This window comes from Lycium ferocissimum, chromosome 8 (genome assembly GCF_029784015.1).
Source record: "Lycium ferocissimum isolate CSIRO_LF1 chromosome 8, AGI_CSIRO_Lferr_CH_V1, whole genome shotgun sequence".
NCBI lineage: Eukaryota > Viridiplantae > Streptophyta > Magnoliopsida > Solanales > Solanaceae > Lycium > Lycium ferocissimum.
The window spans coordinates 40,089,256-40,107,344 of record NC_081349.1 but is presented as its reverse complement, the minus strand read 5'-3'; the positions used below and the strand labels follow the sequence as shown (position 1 = coordinate 40,107,344).

General features: G+C 33.1%; 2 protein-coding genes across 3 annotated transcripts; both read left to right on the top strand.

The window, feature by feature from the left end:
* The first annotated feature begins 1,454 nt into the window (after positions 1-1,454).
* Positions 1,455-7,234, top strand: LOC132068443 (iron-sulfur assembly protein IscA, chloroplastic). 2 transcript variants are annotated; one of them, XM_059462030.1, is made up of 3 exons: positions 1,455-1,679; positions 5,902-6,117; positions 6,881-7,234. In XM_059462030.1, exons 1-3 carry the CDS (start codon positions 1,514-1,516, stop codon positions 7,021-7,023), a joined length of 525 nt encoding a protein of 174 aa, XP_059318013.1. In that variant the 5' UTR covers positions 1,455-1,513; the 3' UTR covers positions 7,024-7,234. The 2 variants fall into 2 exon arrangements, with proteins under 2 accessions (XP_059318013.1, XP_059318012.1); XM_059462029.1 differs by having other exon boundaries at positions 1,459-1,679; positions 5,899-6,117.
* A 1,972-nt stretch (positions 7,235-9,206) lies between these two features.
* On the top strand, positions 9,207-14,961 carry LOC132068442 (cell number regulator 6-like). The gene is made up of 5 exons (XM_059462028.1): positions 9,207-9,363; positions 9,448-9,566; positions 12,435-12,549; positions 12,929-13,194; positions 14,293-14,961. Exons 2-5 carry the CDS (start codon positions 9,456-9,458, stop codon positions 14,518-14,520), a joined length of 720 nt encoding a protein of 239 aa, XP_059318011.1. The 5' UTR covers positions 9,207-9,363; positions 9,448-9,455; the 3' UTR covers positions 14,521-14,961.
* The last annotated feature ends 3,128 nt before the right edge of the window (positions 14,962-18,089 follow it).

Below are 18,089 nucleotides of genomic sequence, written 5' to 3'. Positions count from 1 at the left end.
ATCACAGTTCAATATATGAATTTAAGTAGCAACAAAGAAAATTTCATTAATTGCATATGCTTTTCTTCTATTCAAATATTTTGTGTACTATTTGAGTATGTTATACTAACGAATTTTAGTATAATTATTAACTATTTTATTAAAGCTTATGATTTTAATTTAGCTTATCATAAAATAATTTATGTTCATAAGAAATAATTTTATCTAATCAATTTTATATTAAAAATAAATGAGGCATAAATTATTTTGTATTTGAATTAATTTGGAGTTTACGTTCTTATTAGTATAAACAACTTTAAGGGTATTTAAGTTATTATAACAGAAAAAATGCTTATTAACACTTTTTTGCCAAACACTTTAGCAACTTATTATCAGTTTCAGCACTTTTATCCAAATGCGTAACTGCTTATTTATTAAATTAGCTTCAACACTTAAAAATACTTATCAACACTTAATGTTTATCAGCTACTTTAAATCAGCTAAGCCAAACGGGCTCTAAAATTGCTCAAAAGAATAATTAAGGGGCTACCTTAAACCTAATCCCAAACATAAAGGACTGCTTTTGTCATTTACTCCAAAATACCATAAAGCACATTATAGACCTGAGAAAAAAAGAAAAGAAAAAAAAAAGAGAGTAGGAATAGCAAATATTTTATTTTCACTAAATGATCACGATTCAACTACCACGTGTGAATAATATAATAAACCTAACAATAAGAGGAAAAAGAAAATTCTTGACAGAAATAAATAAGTTCATTTCTCATTTGCAGGTGATTGGTTATTCCAAAAAAAGGCATTTTCTGCAACTCTTCGATGCTCATCTTCTCTATGCTGCCCTTTCGAGAATTCAATGATTTCAAGAGTCTGTTATTTTTTATTAATTTTTTATAATTTTAATGCAGTTTATTATATAGCTATTAAAGTTCTTCTCAAATTCAACAGACAAAAAATATTAAAAAATTTGACGGAAACAAAACATACATACTTTAAAAAATTTAAAGGACCAAATTTTTTTAAAAGTATATTTAAGCAACTATTCTGAACCAACAGAGACATAAGAGACTATTTTTATTACTCCCTCTAGATAAAAAATAAAAAAAATAAAAAAAAGAGTCAATTTAGCCATTTACACATCCCTTAAGAAAATACTAACTCCGTAATTTGACTAAATTACCCCTAATTAAATAGGCATTGAAATTTGATCATATAACACTTAATAGCGATAAATCTGAAAAAACAAAATTAATTATTTTTAATTTGATAAGTGGATATTTTTTTTGATAAAAAACAGCGGCTAAATAGACACTTTTTTTTGATAGGGTGGGGGTACTATTTTTTTCAGAATATCTTCCATTGGACATTATAGACCTCAAAAAAAGAAATAAACAAAATGATCACAATCCAACTACCACGTTTGAATAAGCCAGACATATATAATAATAAACCTAAATTATAGACAGCAAAATAAAATTCATTTGTCTTCATTTCATAGGTTATTGGTTATTGGAAAAGAATGGCGTTTTCTACAACTCTTCGATGCTCATCTTCTCTATTATTTCGCCCTTCCAACAATTCAATCGCTTTGCCTCAATCCTCTTCTTCTTCACTCTCCTTTCGATCCTCACCCTCTCTTTTTAACCGCAAAAAATCCCTGTCCATTCGATCTGCTACACTTGAAGGTAATCCTTTTTTTATTTTATTTACATATTTATGACTTTTGCCTCAACAGGTAATTTTTTTTTTTAAATGAAGGGAGCTCTATTTGTTAGAAGCCAAAATTGTTTAGTATTTGATATTTGTTAGTTTATGTAGTTAAAATTATATAGGAATAGGTTTGTCTATTCAATCTGCTACACATAAATTGGGACAGAGGGAGTAGTTTAGTTAATTCATGTCTAGACTATTTATTTGAGTTTTGCAAAGTATACTCTATTTGAAGGATAAGTGAGGAAGCTTGTGGTGTGTTTATGGTTGGAGTTGAATTAGTTATAATCAGTTAAATTATGATATATGTGATTCGTATAGTCGATCTAGGGTTTAAGGAGTAGTTGATTTATTGATTATAGTAAATACAACAACAATAATATACCCCAGTGTAATCCCACAAGTGGGGTATGGGGAGGGTAAGGTGTACGCAGATCTTACCCCTAAAGATAGATCCTTGGCACAACAACGCATTACCAAAACAAGCTAGAAGGAAAAGAATAAAGACAACAAGTGACAAGATGTACACAACCAATGAAGCAACAAGTAACAATAATAACAAAGTTAAAGACACTAAGCAAGTACTAAGTAATAATAATACTACTAATAAAGAGAAAAGGAGAAGAGGAGACTTGCCCGCTATGCCTCCCACATAAAAGTGCTACAACATTTGGCTACTTACTAACCTTCTACCGTAAACCTCGACCTCCAGACCTTTTAGGGTCATGTCCTCAGTAAGCTGGAGGTGTGCCATGTCCTGTTGAATCACCTCCCCCCAATTCTTTTTCGACCCACCTCTACCTCTCTTAACACCCACTATGGCCAACCTCTCATAGCTCCTCACTAGTGCATCTGTGCTCCGGTTCTGCACATGCCGAAACCATCTTAGCCTAGCTTTTCTCATTTTAGCCTCCACGGATGCCACTCCCACCTTGCCCCGTATAACTTTGTTTGGAATTATATCCCTTCTAGTGTGCCCACACATCCATCTGAGCATCCTCATCTCTGCTACTTTCATATTGATTACAGTAAATATGAAGGATATACGGTGTAATTCTTTGATTGATTTTGCTTGAAGGAAGAACCTATGAAGTGCTGCTGAGCTTGTAGCATGTTTGGCCAAGCTTCCTAAATCTGCTTATTCTGAAAAGTATTTTTATCAGAAGCGTTTTAAAAAAAGTAATTTTGGATAGTAGTAATTTGTATTTGACCAATCAAATTGAAAAACACTGCCAATTTGTGCTTGACCAAGGTTCCAGAAGTGCTTTCAGGGAGAAGCTGCTTTTTTCAGCTTTGTAAAACAACTGTTGTTACTAATCAAACACTTTTTTTTCCTTCCTAAAAGTTTGGTCAAACACCTTAACTCTCTAAAATAAGCATTTATTAAAATAAGCACTTTTGGCTTCCACAGGCATGTGCTGCAATTTCTCCTTCATGCTTCTGGCCGCCAGAATGCGTTGTAAATTGGAATACCATCTCACCCTTGTACTGTCTGTTTTGTCCCAAAATAAGACTTGAAATGATAGTTATTGTGTGAAAACTTGGATTTAGGACTTTCGCCTGACGGTTATATACTGGAATAGCTGAATTTGGACAAGGTCAGTTTTTTCTCTTGCTTAGAGGTTATTTGGGATAGTAATTTCCCAGTTGGACTGTACATGATGACTCTTTTTGTCACTTGACCCATTACTAGTTAACAGAAACATTATCCTTTCGGAAAGAGATAAAACAATAATCTATGTTTGATAGTGTTTGGACATTTCAATGTGAATCTGTGCCTGTAAACTGTCTGGAATTCAGGAGATACTGTTTGGCTGATTTTTGAGTTGAGTCTGCCTCAAAGGCTCAAACTTTGCAGCAAGCTTCTAGAATATGGGATTTGCTTTTGTTATTTTTAGTGGTGAAGAAAACTAACTTTTGCATAACCTTTGGAAATAGATTTAAAAATGAGAATTTTAAATATTAAAATGTATAGATGAAAACTGACAATAAAAGATGTACAAAAACTGATTTAACTATCTAGTCAGAATAATACGTGTACATTATATGAGAAGTCTTTGGAAAAGTAACCGTTCAAGGTACATTGAGGAAGGTCCATTACCTGCTTCCAGATCAGCCAAACCTTTTGAATATTATAGCATATGCTTAAGAGAGTTTGAGTGCTTCACTTCAGAAAAGTGTATCAGGAAGATTCAGACGATATGCTTTTCATTTCACTTTCCATCATTTAAGAAGCTGTTTAAAGAAGGTTAAGTGCAATACCATTGGGAAGAAATTGATCAGCTCTGATCACCTTGTTTGACTATAACTGCAGCCTCTTTTGACACAAGATGACCTTTGTAACTATTCAGGTTACAACTATTATATAACTTGTAACTTTTGGCTCATTGTTCTACGTTGTAACATTGAAGTAGACATCAATTAAGTTTGTGTCAGCGATGGTTTCATTAATCTGAAAATTCAAGTTTGCATGCCCTACTAAAATGCAGAGGAAACCATTCATCTTACTTCATGAAGGCAAAACCAATTAAAGGTGCAGTAAATTCTCCTAAGATTCTTTCATTGGTTAGCTCTTTTTCTACCAAATATTATTCTTGATAGATGGTGGTGCGTCCACCTCGACTATTCCACCAGGTACCTACTATCTTCTGCCAACATAGGTATCGGGTAACTCTGTCTATCAAGGTTTAGGCAGATGGGAAGAAATCGCCTAGAATTTTTGAGTCTATTGGGATTTGAATCCTGGTCTCCTAGGTTTGCACCCACTTCATTGACCGCTAGGCCACATCCTTGGGTCTAAGCTTTTAAGTTATATTATCTGCTTGAACTAGACTAGAATCTTACCTTGTCAAGAAAAAGAAAAAAAATCTGCTTGAACTACAGTAGAATAAGATCCATGAACTTGTGAGGGAGATATTGTATCAAGTTACCTACTTATCAAATAAAAATATTGTATCAATTATCTTGAGGAAGTCAATGTACTCAACTTCGAAGCACGACATATTCTTGAGTGGTTCACTTCGAAAGCAAGGATATAGGATGTGATTTCAAATGTAACTGAATGGTAATTTTCAGCTTAGGCTAATATAATGTTAATTCTATCCATGTTTCTGTTTGAAAGAAATAATTTCTAATATTTCATCCTAGAATACTGATACCTCTATCCCTTGATAATGTCCGACTATGCATGGAGTTTGAGAGATTGATTTGATTTAAATATTATATTTAGTGATAGTGAAAGTAAATATAAAGAAATAATGAAAAGTTAGCTTTGCGGAAAAAACATGAAAAAACATCACAACATTTGAATATTTAAATGATATTGAAATTTTGAAGTTATAAACGTGGTATAGCATAATTTTATTTGTTGAATGGTGTGAAATGTCTAAAAATATCCCCAAATGGAAAGAGGTCTGAAATTTATTGTTGAGTGAAGAGTGTCCAAGCACCAAGCATCATCTTAGTGCTTTGCTGTTTATCTGTAATTTCTTTACTTACCAATTGGAAAAAATAAATGTTACCCAAAGGCTGTATGATTTATGACAACGCGAGGGGGGATAACGGCAGTCTCATATTGATTTATAGATTTGTCCCTTTATGCTGCGTCTTTCTTGCTAAGGATTTCAAACTTCTATTTAAATCATCAGAATGTAACTAGACTAGAATAACACCCATGAGCTCTGATAAAAGTAATGGGTCAAGGTACTGTGAGGAAGGTCCATAAACTATCCGAACTTTATAGTAGCATAGCATACTCTTATGTGTAATTTTTAGTGCTTCGCTTCAAAATCTTATCTGTGGAAGATTTGAACATTTATGTTTGTATTTTGCGAGACTTAAACAGGGTTATACTATTGTCCACTTCCTTATTACTCCATCTATATATTTCATGTGATTGTGTTTGTAGAGTCAAAAGTGATGTATTTTTTTTGATAACCGTGGTGTCTGGGTCAGCTTGTTCGCACCTCGACTAATTCTACGGATACCTGCTACGTCCCACCAACGCAGGTACCCGATAACTCTGTCCACCAAGGTTTGGACAGATCGGAAAGATATTTACCTTGTGTTTTTCCTCTGTTGGGATTTGAACCTGAAATCTCATGGTTCTCAACCCACTTCATTGACCACTAAATAGACATAAGTATTTTTAGTTGCATTTATTCTGATTAGTTGCTTGGGTTCTAATAAATGCAGCAGCACCTGCATCTGGAGGAGTAGCACCTGCAGTTTCCTTAACCGACAATGCATTGAAGCACTTGAGTAAGATGAGGAGCGAGCGGAATGAAGACTTGTGTCTTAGAATTGGCGTTAAACAAGGTGGATGCTCAGGCATGTCATACACGATGGAGTTTGAAAAGCGAGAAAATGCTAGACCAGATGATTCGATAATTGAATACAATGGGTTTGTTATTGGTACGTGTCAATTTTATCTATCATTTGTTAACATGCCAGTCTTGGTAACTTTTTCCATGAGAATGATGCACCTTCATGGATATTCAGCCTTCATAGTAGTTGATGAGATAAGTTAGTCGTGCTCATTAAATGAAAAGACAATAAGATAAGTGAAAAAAACATGGATTGGATGAGTGGTTGGCCTGATAGATTAAAGCTGTAATGGTTGCATTGGAACTTATACTTGATGACTACCATATAAATGACAATGCAAGTACTTTTCAGGTTAAAATGAAAAACTCTCCCTAGCCTTGCGAAGAAACAGAGAGGGGAGATCACTGCTCCAATGAACTATAACCTTTGCATTAGAACATCTGCGAATTTCCACTCCACTCTCAGGGATCTGACTATGCTTCTGATCACGAGACTTGTGTGCTATTTAACGTTTGCTTGATTATCTGATGCTGATTGCAGCAGAAAAATTACTTCTGTTTGCTCTTGTATGCTTCATCAGTCTACTAGACAATTTAGTTCACTTTCAGAATGGAAGGTTTCTTTAAGACCAATTATAATGGCCTTGATTCAGAGAGTTTGCCTTGTCAGTTTGTGTGACTTTTCACTCAATCAAGTGGTTGAGCTATTTATATTATTGGGTCCATGCAAGAGTAGTATTATTTCGCTCTATATTTGTAGGTTATGCGTGCTACCTACTTGTGTTTGTTTCTTTTTCCATTGATTATTGGCTTTTATTTATGAAATTTTGATTTCATACTGTTTTTCGCAGTTTGTGATCCAAAAAGCCTTCTGTTCATCTTTGGAATGCAACTGGACTATAGCGATGCGTTGATAGGCGGGGGCTTCTCTTTCAAAAATCCAAATGCTACGCAAACTTGTGGTTGTGGCAAATCGTTTAATGCTGAGATGTAAAAGCATGTATTCATAGAAATTTAGTAGTATAACATTAACATACTAGAACACCAATGGTGGTTTGCTTGGACCATCGGATATAGACAGTAATGAAGATTTGTTAAATCATATAATGTGCATAGGGTTTGTAACTTTTAAATGTGCAACTGGAAATGCATTTTATTCTTCCTGCACAGAAGGCTAAACCTCTATGCCATGTCGATTTATGCTTTGTGGGGTGGTTACGCAATGTAACATGTGAGTTCACGTGAACTCAATAGTGTTTACCTAGACCTTGTATATGTATTAAAAAATTACTAAATATTTATAAATATTTAATTGTGGACCAACTATAATTGTATATTAATTGAGATTGTTATAGATATCCGTAAATTTCGTATCCTGAATCTGCTCGTGTGTGGAAGGGGTCATAAACCGACTCTCTTGGCACTTCAAAAGGAGTGTATTAGTAATGGACTGTCTACTCGATTAAAAAAGGTAAGTGTTTTTTGGTCAAACTAGAAAAAATTGCTGTTTAAGATGTTTGACAGTTCACTAATTTGGATCAAAATTTAATGATTGACGTACGCCAAACGAAAATGTATGAATAAATCCAACTTTGAAATAACTACTCCAATATATAAGTGAATGGCCTAGGGTATATCTTTCGACTGAGCTAACTTTGACCGAGACTCGTAAAAGAAAATATGACTATGCAAGTGGAGTCATGCAAATAAATTTTACTAATTTGGTGCGAAATACTTTTTTTCTATTTTGCATAAACTATTTTCATTACTTTAAAGCAACGAATCATTGAAATGTAATTCTTATAAAATATTTCACTGCTTACTAAAACAATTGCAGTCGGGAAAAAGAATCTGAAGATTTCAGATTCAGATCTCCGCTACAACATCCAATTTAATCTCCATTTGCAAGTTTATCCTAAGTTGTAGTAGTCTGTAAACAAATATTGTATACCTTGTGTCGTGGCAATAAAATATGGGAGCATATTGATTAGTTCCTTACGTGAAATTCTACATTGAAGGGATCTTTCCAATAACGTTTGAAAAACCGTACGAGCTGCATTAATACTTTAATAGGTATTGCTTAAAGCTAAAATTTTTAAAGAAAGGATTTAAGATATAATATATACTTACAAAGTAAGTAATTGTTTACATCAACAATGTAAACTTGTCAGAATATTCCATTTAAATAGTCCAACTAAGTCTTGTTCAATTGAACACCTCAACTCCTACTAAAGTATTTCAATTAGACACTTTCAAAAGAATTTGGAGAACTTTTTATATGTGTTTTCATTCGTCTATTAGATAGTTAAGTCAATCATAAAAATATATAATCTTCTTTAATTATACATATCAAACTCAAGTAAGAATATATTTGGACTATTACGGCTTATTGATTCGGTCTATTTTTTAAATTTCAAACACAATAATCCCACCTGTCTAGCATGGATGCCGTACGAAGTACTATATGACTTTTTTTTTTTTTTTTAAAATAATAGTCAAAAACAAATCTGAAATATCACTTTTTGTGAGTTTTATATATGAACAATTAGGTGTTTGATTGATTCGGTCTATTTTTTAAATTTCAAACACAATAGTCCCACCTGTCTAGCATAGATGCCGTACGAAGTACTATATGACTTTTTTTATTTTTGCACGTACGAAGTATGGCTTTTTTTTTTTTTTAAATAATAGTCAAAAACAAATCTGAAATATCACTTTTTGTGAGTTTTATATATGAACAATTAGGTGTTTGCGTTTTCTATTTAAACTATTACCAGCTATATATCAAAACATGCATTGACTAGTATCTGATGGTGACGGAAACTCATAAAAAAAATGATACTTCAAATGTGTTTTTAATCATTATCTTTTTTTTTTTTTCCAATTAATTCCTGTAGTTATCCCTGTGAAGTGCCATTTGACACCATTTAAAAAAAAAACTAATGTGCGTCGCGCATCATCAGATAGTACTCGAAGTGTATTTTGATAGATATTTGATGATAATTCAGGTAGAAAATATAAAAATCTAATAGTTCCGATAGAAAATTCCCAAAATATTGATACTTGAGGAGATGTGTTTTTTTTTTTTTTTTTTTAATTTAAATCTACAAAGTACAACTTGAGCCCCTTGCTTGTATCTCGGACACAATCTACGATTTCCGCGTTGTAGTAAACGGCCCAAGATTTTACTATTAAAAAAATTCTCCTATGACCCTTCAGTCCAAAGGAAAATAAAACAAAATTTCTTTGATACTCTAATTAGCAGTTACTACTACATTTTACCTCATTTTGACCGGCAACACTAAGTTCTAAATTTCCGGTTTATTACAACAAGGTCCGACAAAACCTCAAATTCCCACACAACTTTCTTATCTATTTATACATATATCTTTTGATAATTTTGTTTGTTGATTAACAGAGATCAATATGGAAGAAGTAGGAATTCAGTCAAAGTATGTAAAATTAACAAAAGATCAATTGCCTGTTGATGAAGACATTAAACCTGGCGAGCTTAATCAACCAATTCATGTTCCTCAGGTCTCTCTCTCTTTGATCCGTTTTAATTTAATTTTATAGCATACTAATTTGATTTCAAGATTTGAACTTTTTAGTTGTGGATTGTGGGGGTTGCATTTGCTTAATGTGTTTACTAGATCTGCTTGTAATTTCTGATATGTGTGGAATGAACAACAACAACAACAACAACAACCCAGTGAAATCCCACAACGTGAGGTCTGGGGAGGGTAGAGTGTACGCAGACCTGACTCCTACCAAGGTAGGACGGCTGTTTCCGAAAGACCCTCGGCTCAATAGAAAGCATAAAAGCATAACAAGAGGTCAGATAAGGCCAAGAGATTCAAAGCGATATGGAAATGCAAATAACTAAAGCGACTAAGCCATGATGAAGCAGTTTGTAAAGGAGCAGTAGCTATCACAGATAAAATAAGATAATCAAAGTACAGGATAACAAATAGTAGCAGAAATCAAAGCACAAATGTGACTACTAATATGAAAGGATAAACGTTACTATCTACTAGCCTTCTACCCTAATCTGAGTCCTCCATACCCTCCTATCTAAGGTCATGTCCTCGGTAAGCTGTAACTGCGCTATATCCTGTCTAATCACTTTACTAGATCTGCTTGTAATTTCTGATATGTGTGGAATGAATGTTTTTAAATTAAGGGTGTGTTTGTTATGAAGGAAAATGTTTTCCAATAGAAAATAAGTGTGTTTCTTGCTTATTTTTTTTGTGTTCGGTATGAAGGAAGATGTTTTCTTGGAAAATAAGTGGGTTTTTTATTTATTTTCTTGTGTTCAGTACGTAAGCCAAAAATATTATCCTGAAAACATTTGTATATAATCTAGACAAATACTATGGGGACAGAGGGGTGGTGGTGCGTGGGATGGGGTGGGGGTGTTGGAGGGTTGGTGGGGGTGAGGGGTGTGTGTACGTGGGGTGGGGGTGGTGATGCGTGGAGTGGGGTGGGGGTGTTGGAGGGTTAGTGGGGGTGAGGGGTGGCGTGGGGTGGTGGGGGTGGAGGTGAAGATGAGGTGTGTTCGAGGATGGGGAGGAGACATTAAGCCTGGCGAGCTCAATCAGCACATTCATGTTCCTCAGGACTCTCTCTTTGATCTGTTTTAATTTAATTCTACAACACACTAATTTGTTTGTACAGAGGCGAATTCAAGATTTAAACTTTTTAATAGTGGTTTGGGTTGCATTTGTTTTTTTTTTTTTTTTTTTACTAGATCTGCCTGTGATTGCTTTGGGAATGTGGAATGAAATGTTTTTAAATTATATGTTCTAGTCAATATTTCTTCTAGGCTAAATGGTGTATAAGTCTTTAAAATAAATCTATCGGATTTATGCTATTACACTCTGTGTAAAAATGATTCTTGATTTCTTGCTAACACAGAAACTCTGTACATTTACTAATAGGTGTGATAATAAGATCATGTATTTCGCCCAATACCTGCGCTGTGGGGGTAGTTCATAGTGGAAGAGCTATTGAGAGGGAATGAGGTTCAATTGAATCCGCTTCGTCAAAAAATTATAATATGCAAAAAAGATAAATATAAAACTTGTTGGTATAGAAGATATTGAATCCCCTTGACATAAGGGAAATTTCTAGTGCAGTGGTAAAGGAAAGAGGGAGGGGGTTCAAAACTTGCGTTAAGTACAAGTTGAAATTCCAATTATGACATTCTAGTTTATTTTTGGAATTCCCTTATATTAATTTTGTGGTTCCATCACTGCTAGCAAATGCTTAGTGGAATAATTGAGGTATAATAGTCGAAGTGTGCACAAGCTGCTTGAACACCACTATTATAAAAAGTTGATAATAATAAGGTTTCTGCTGAAGAAATCCGAACTCCAAAACTAAACATGCTTGGGCGAGATAGTATAGTTCCATTTTGTTTACGAGTATACATGAACAGCCATAACATGGATTGGCCGGCTAGGGAATACCTGTCAAAATTGTAAGGCCTACCCTCATAGGACTTTAATGCCGAGCATAAGTGGGCCCTAGGAAAGATTGATGAGAATCCCAATTAGAATCCCCCTTTTAATTAAAACCTAAGCTAAGGAAACTCAAGACTGATGCATATTTGTCATGAACTAGTTTTGGATCGGATTGGTGAAACAATAGGGTATAGCTTTGAGCTGTCAATGCGGGATTCTTATCGCTTACCAAAATCCTTGTTCTGCAGGTTTAGTGATCTCTATTGTTGTGTAGTAGTGTTGTTGTAAATCGCCAACCATTACTTATACCTCAATAACTAAAAGATTTGTCAAAATTCTCAATCTAACAAGATACTGTTGACTTCTCATAAAAAAAAAACAAGATACTGTTGACAGTACTCAAGCTATTACAGTACAACATAACAGTAAGAAAGGATAATGATAAGTAAACTTAGAAGCCATTGCAGTAAATTCGTGATCCATCTCCAATATTAAGATCATCATCAGCATCATCATCAGAGTATCTTGGATTTGATGCCACAAAAGAAATTCAAGATTACAAGGATAGTGCGTATCATAAGACACAGATCTGACTCACTGAATAGATATTGTCATAAGAAACATATAATCAAGGGCCTTGTGTCGGAATGCATCACTGCACAACTGTTCTACGAACAGTGTAGATATGTAGCAAGTATGCTGCAAGCAGTTACATGTTTAACCAAATTAGGTTCTTGAAGAATGCAAATAAGCGTTTCCTTGTAGGAACTTTTATCTGCCGTTACATGGCGTAGCGTTTAGCTGACTTCATTATTGAAATTGCCAAAAAGTATATTATTTTATCCGCAAGATATTAGCATGTTCTTCATTTTACTTTTGTACTAGGTTTGGTTCTTCTCTATCTTTCCTTCTATTACAAATTTCATGTCTCATTGAGCAGCTAGTCGTTCACAAGTGCAACGAATGTGGACAAGTTTTACCTGAAAGTTTTGAGCCTCCTGCAGATGAACCTTGGACTAGTGGAATTTTCGGATGTGCAGAGGACAAAGATAGTTGTAAGTGATTCTTTTTATGTTATGTACGTAATACTCGTAATCACTTGCATATGTTCTTCATTACACTGTCTAAATGGCGTGTAAAAGACATTCTTATTTATGAGCTTTTCGTCTCCAAGATTCAGATATGCAATAATAAGCTCTCTATACATCAAGTATATTGATAATCTACAGATATTCGATCATTATTTAATTTGTAAAAAACCGAAGACTAACACTACGCTTGGTTGTTATTACTCCGGTTTGATTTATGGGATCCTTCCATCTCAGGAAAGAATCTCTTATCATATTCTTAAATGTCGATTGTGCACTTTTTGCTAGTCCGTGTGCAGCTGCTGCTTCTTCTTTTAACACCAATGGTTTTATCTTACCTCTACAGGCTGGACAGGACTTTTCTGCCCCTGTGTCTTGTTTGGGCGTAACGTCGAGAGCCTGAGAGAAGATACTCCTTGGTCTACCCCCTGTGTTTGTCATGCTATTTTTGTTGAGGGTGGCATTGCTCTTGCAGCTGCAACAGCAGCATTTCATGGTATTGATCCAAGTACATCTTTCCTCATTGGTGAAGGCTTATTATTTGGTTGGTGGATGTGTGGAATATATACTGGCCTTTTCCGGCAGTCGCTACAGAAGAAGTACCATCTCAAGGTAACATCATCGATCTCTTTGTGTTTGTATGTCATAGTTATCAGAGGCGGATCCAGGATTTAAATTTTATGGGTTCAATCTTAAGATTTTTAGCATTGAATCCAGTATATTTTTAAAGTTAGGGGTTCATATCTACTATTTATTGCAATTTTAATAATTTTTTACACATAAATTTAGGCTTCGCGTCAAAAAGTTTGGGGTTCAATTGAACCCCAACCTTGTAGGCTAGATACGCCTCTGATAGTTATGCATAATTAGTATCAAATCCTTTGTCCTTCATCAATTTTATTCACTCTATCTTCTTGAAAGTCCTGCAAATCTTAACCGTTAAAAAAGTTGTCAGCTTAGACTTCGCATCATCTAGAGGACAGAGATCAACTTAAACGTAGTAGTTGCAATAAAGTGTTTTTTTTAATTCTGATGTTACTGTAACCAAAAGCAAAAAAGGTAATAAAACTTCGGAATACATTGTTTATCATTAGCTGAAGTTGGCGAAATTTTATTACTTACTTATTTTGAAGGGGAACCTGGAGCAACGGTAAAGTTATCTTTGTGTGACCTGTAGTGTCACGGGTTCGAGACATGAAATCAGTCACTAATATATGTGTCAGGATAGGCTGCCTACATCACTCCCCCTTGGGGTGCGGCCTTTTCTAAACCCTGAAGTGCTTTGTGCATCGGGCTGTACTTTATTCATTATTATTTTTTCGATAAAGAAAGTTAGCGTGTTTTATTGTGCAATGCCATTTGGGTTGGTCTAAGTTAACTGCTAGGAGATGAGAGTGGGACTTTAGCACCGAAGTGGGACATAGCAGTGAAGGAAACTTGTAATGAACCATAGGAGACCAGTAGTTAAATCTCAATAAGTGCGAAAAATTACTGGGTGATTTTTTCCCATATGAGTCTTGTTGGAAAGATTTATATATATATATATATATCCGGTGGATTAGTTAAGGTGCACATAAACTGGTCCAGACACCACCGATATATATATATATAAAAGACAGATTAGAGGGGACTTCATGTATACTCTTAATATTGCATGATTCTTTGTCAAATTATAACTTACGGTTATCTACGACTTTTGAAACGATGCAGAATTCTCCTTGTGACCCTTGCCTGGCACATTGCTGCTTGCACTGGTGTGCCTTGTGCCAAGAGCATAGGGAGATGAAGAATCGTCTGTCAGATAACAGTGCAATGCCAATGACAATAGTCAATCCTCCCCCGGTCCAGGAGATGAATGCTGCTGGTGACAACCGCGAATCCCTACCTTCATCAACAAATAGCACCGAACAAACCAACCTCGAGATACAAGCTCTTTGAAAATTCTTCTATGCTACCACCATATATTCAATTTAGTATATCATATAACAGTTCAAAGAGTTCGCGTGTGTCGGTTGCTGCTGGCACAGTCACTTTTGGAGCTAAGTTATACAGGGAAAAAATGTTTTTGACGCACATGTTAGGACAATAATGTCTTGGACTGCAGACGAGTAGCGAAATTTGCACTCCTTGTGCACTCTTCTTGTTTTGGTGTCTCAAAAGTCCATTAAAAATCTTAGATTCAAAGGTAGAAGAACTTCTTAATCAATATTAATTATCTTGTATTATTTCTTCATTCTGTTGCACAATTCATAGCTTGTCGTAATAACAGAAGGCAGATTTAGAATTTAAACTTTATGAGCTCGTTTAGTTTGATGAATCGAGTGAAACAACCAAGGTCTAAGATTTGATATTGTTTTATCCAATGTTGGGTTTGTCTTTTGAATCATGCACAGCTAATTTTAGTATAATTTAATACACCAATTGGTATATTATTTTATACCAAGACCAATGTGGTATACAATGATTAAGTTTCCCATGGATAAACAATTGAAAATGCCAAAACTATCCTTGTGGGGCTCCTCAAACCCTTTTCAAACTCATACAGTTTTAAGCCAAAAACAAGTTTACGTTATACATTACATATTCGATTTTTGATATAATGAACCAAACGCCTGTTAAAAAATAATCTCCGCATTACAATCCTTACTTTCTAATTCATGCATTACTGATATTTGCATTAGTAATCATTGCATAACTTGTCTCTAAATCAAACGACCCGTATGGGTTTTAGTTTCAAATTTTACCACATCTCGTTTGATTTACGGGATTTCAAATCTATTATTTACTAATTGATGGAGTGTGTGTATATATATATACACATACATACATACATACACTAGTGTCATTTGCCCCGTGCTAAGCCTGGGCTCAAACTGGCGTTAAAATATAAACTTTTAAATTTCTTCTGCTCTTGGCTCTTTGTTTTTGTAACATCAATCTGATACTTCGAAAGACTTCTAAAATATTAAAGTACAAAAACGTACCTAAACATTAAAGGAAAGTATTTTTCTTAGTTTATATATTAGAATTTAAAAAAAAAAAATCAATCATTTGGAAGCTCTTCTAATTTCCATTTTACTTAAATTTTTTGAGATTAAAATCTCTGATGATCCAAATAGAGTTTCCATATGTTAAATTAATTGTTTCTTTGAATTGAATCCATATTGCTAACTTCTTGTTTTTACCAAAGAAATTATAGTATTCAATTAATTTCAAAATATTTGATGCGCAAATATTGTTGCATGGTAAAATCAATAAAGTTAACTTACAAATAAATATAAATAATTAAAAGTCTTGATATTACAAGAATTTATCGTAGATATTCTTTCAAATTAAATCACAAAAAAAAAAAAAAACGAAAAGTCAATAGAATTAATTGTTCGGACTTTAAGCTTTTTTTTTTACCTTCCAAAAAGGTGCATGTTAAAAAATAAACTTTTTTTTTTTTTTTTTTTTTTTTTTTTTTACCTTTTCTTAATTTAATAAACCATTTTATGAAATCTACATTGTAATAACTTTTTCATGTTAAGCGTAACTATTTTATCCTAAACTATATAAAATATTGATTGTCCGATAATTTGGAAAATATTTTAACATTTAAAAAAAGATGAAAATTATAATTTTTGCAGTTGTCTGGTATTATTATTGTTTGAAAATCAAACTGTATTTTCTTTAACTAATTTTTTCAAACATTTTTAGAATATATAAAAATAATATTTTATAGTTACTCACTTACTCTTTTAATATAGTAAATAAATTTTATGTTAATAGTGTGCACACGTAAAATTTGATTAATTAACTACCGTACTTCGGAATTTATTTTTTCGATTGAGATGGTGGGACTGTAATTTACATTTTTGATGTATTTAACAATGATATAAGTTATTTATATTTATTTTCTTAAATTAAAACATAATCCAAATTTAAGTGAAATCTTTATAAATTACTTATGTTCACCAGCATGTACGATTTTTTTTTTACTAAATGGACGAATAAAAAATTCAAGTGACAAATGATAAATTGTAAATAACATCAATAAATAATATATCTTCGTATAAGAATAATATTTTAATTCAATAACTAAAACTCTATTAAGATAGAGTTGAATGACATAATAATTCTTTATGCGTCTATAATAAATTCTTAAGAAAAAACATAATTTGAAACAAGTTTAATAATATTTCTACATAAAAGATTCAAATATGTATGAGTATGTTTTGTGGGGCCTCTATAACCTTTTTCATATTATTAAAATATGTATTTTTCATATTATTAAAATATGTATTTTCATACATAGTTTTCAAATATGTATGAGTATGTTTTGTGGGATCTCTATAACCTTTTTCATAACATCATCATTTTTAGCGGTATGAAAAAAGTCCTTAAAGTTCTCAAAATTTACCAAAATGTGTGAAGATTCACAAAGCCAATAAAATTTCAATTAGGAGTAAAAAGAGTAAAAAAAAAATTACGTGAGGACTACAAAAAATAAGTATTCTCCCTTATATATAGTAGTAAAGTAATGAAAAGGGACAATAAAAATAAAAAGTAAAATTTACCTTAAAAATAAATGTGGGGCCTAGAAGTAATTAATTGAAAAGTTTGACATTAAATTGAAAACTTTTGTGAGGACTACAAAAATCCCTTAGTTGTCCCTTATAAGATAGTAGTTATATATATATATATCATGATATAAAAGTAGTAAATTTAATTAAAAAAATATAATTTATGTCATACTTTCGATTGCATTATTAATTTAACCTGGTGACACATTAATCATGTCTTGTTGGTAAGTCTTCATCATTATTAAAGTTTTTAAAGAATAAATTTTTTGTGAGGAAGGAAGTTTGGAAGGACAATTAACAATCACAAAGGGACACAAGGTTCGATAGTCAATAAAGAATAAAAAAATTTGGAGGTTTAAAATAAATAAAGAGTGCGTTCGATATGAAGGAAAATATTTTTCAATTTTTCATGTTTGGTTGGTCAAATTTTTTTAAAAATGTTTTCTCTAGAAAATAAGTTCCTTAAAATGAGGAAAATGACTTCCTAGTAGAAGTAGGAAAATCAAGTACCGCAACTACGCAAGCGGCTTCCGATCCACATTCATTGTGTCCTTCCCACCTTGCAATACACCTCATCCTCACTCCCACGACAGTAGGCCCATCCCTAGCAACCCCCACCCCTACCTCCCATAGTACTTGTCTAGGTTATATATAAATGATTTTAGCTCAATATTTCTTCTTACTTACTGAAGATAAGAAAATAAGTAAGCAACGCACTTATTTTCTTGAAAAATATTTTTGAAATAATCTTCATGAAATTTTCTTCATACGGAACACACCCAAAGAGAAGAATATGGGGTACTAATTAGTAAGACCTAATAAATGTTTTGATTGAAAATGAAACTGAGACTTCAAAATTATATGAATTTTATCAAAATGTATAATAAAAAATATAGTACTTCCTTCGTTTTATTTTACTTCGCCCATGTTGACTTGGCACTC

What these genes read in the sequence shown, in the direction of transcription:
- LOC132068443 (XM_059462029.1), top strand. Translation starts at nt 1,514, where the DNA reads ATGGCGTTTTCTACAACTCTTCGATGCTCATCTTCTCTATTATTTCGC. An exon ending in TCGATCTGCTACACTTGAAG is followed by an intron (nt 1,680 to 5,898) that starts GTAATCCTTTTT and finishes TAATAAATGCAG; the next exon opens with CAGCACCTGCATCTGGAGGA. An exon ending in ATACAATGGGTTTGTTATTG is followed by an intron (nt 6,118 to 6,880) that starts GTACGTGTCAAT and finishes TGTTTTTCGCAG; the next exon opens with TTTGTGATCCAAAAAGCCTT.
- LOC132068442 (XM_059462028.1), top strand. Translation starts at nt 9,456, where the DNA reads ATGGAAGAAGTAGGAATTCAGTCAAAGTATGTAAAATTAACAAAAGAT. An exon ending in AACCAATTCATGTTCCTCAG is followed by an intron (nt 9,567 to 12,434) that starts GTCTCTCTCTCT and finishes CTCATTGAGCAG; the next exon opens with CTAGTCGTTCACAAGTGCAA. An exon ending in AGAAGAAGTACCATCTCAAG is followed by an intron (nt 13,195 to 14,292) that starts GTAACATCATCG and finishes GAAACGATGCAG; the next exon opens with AATTCTCCTTGTGACCCTTG.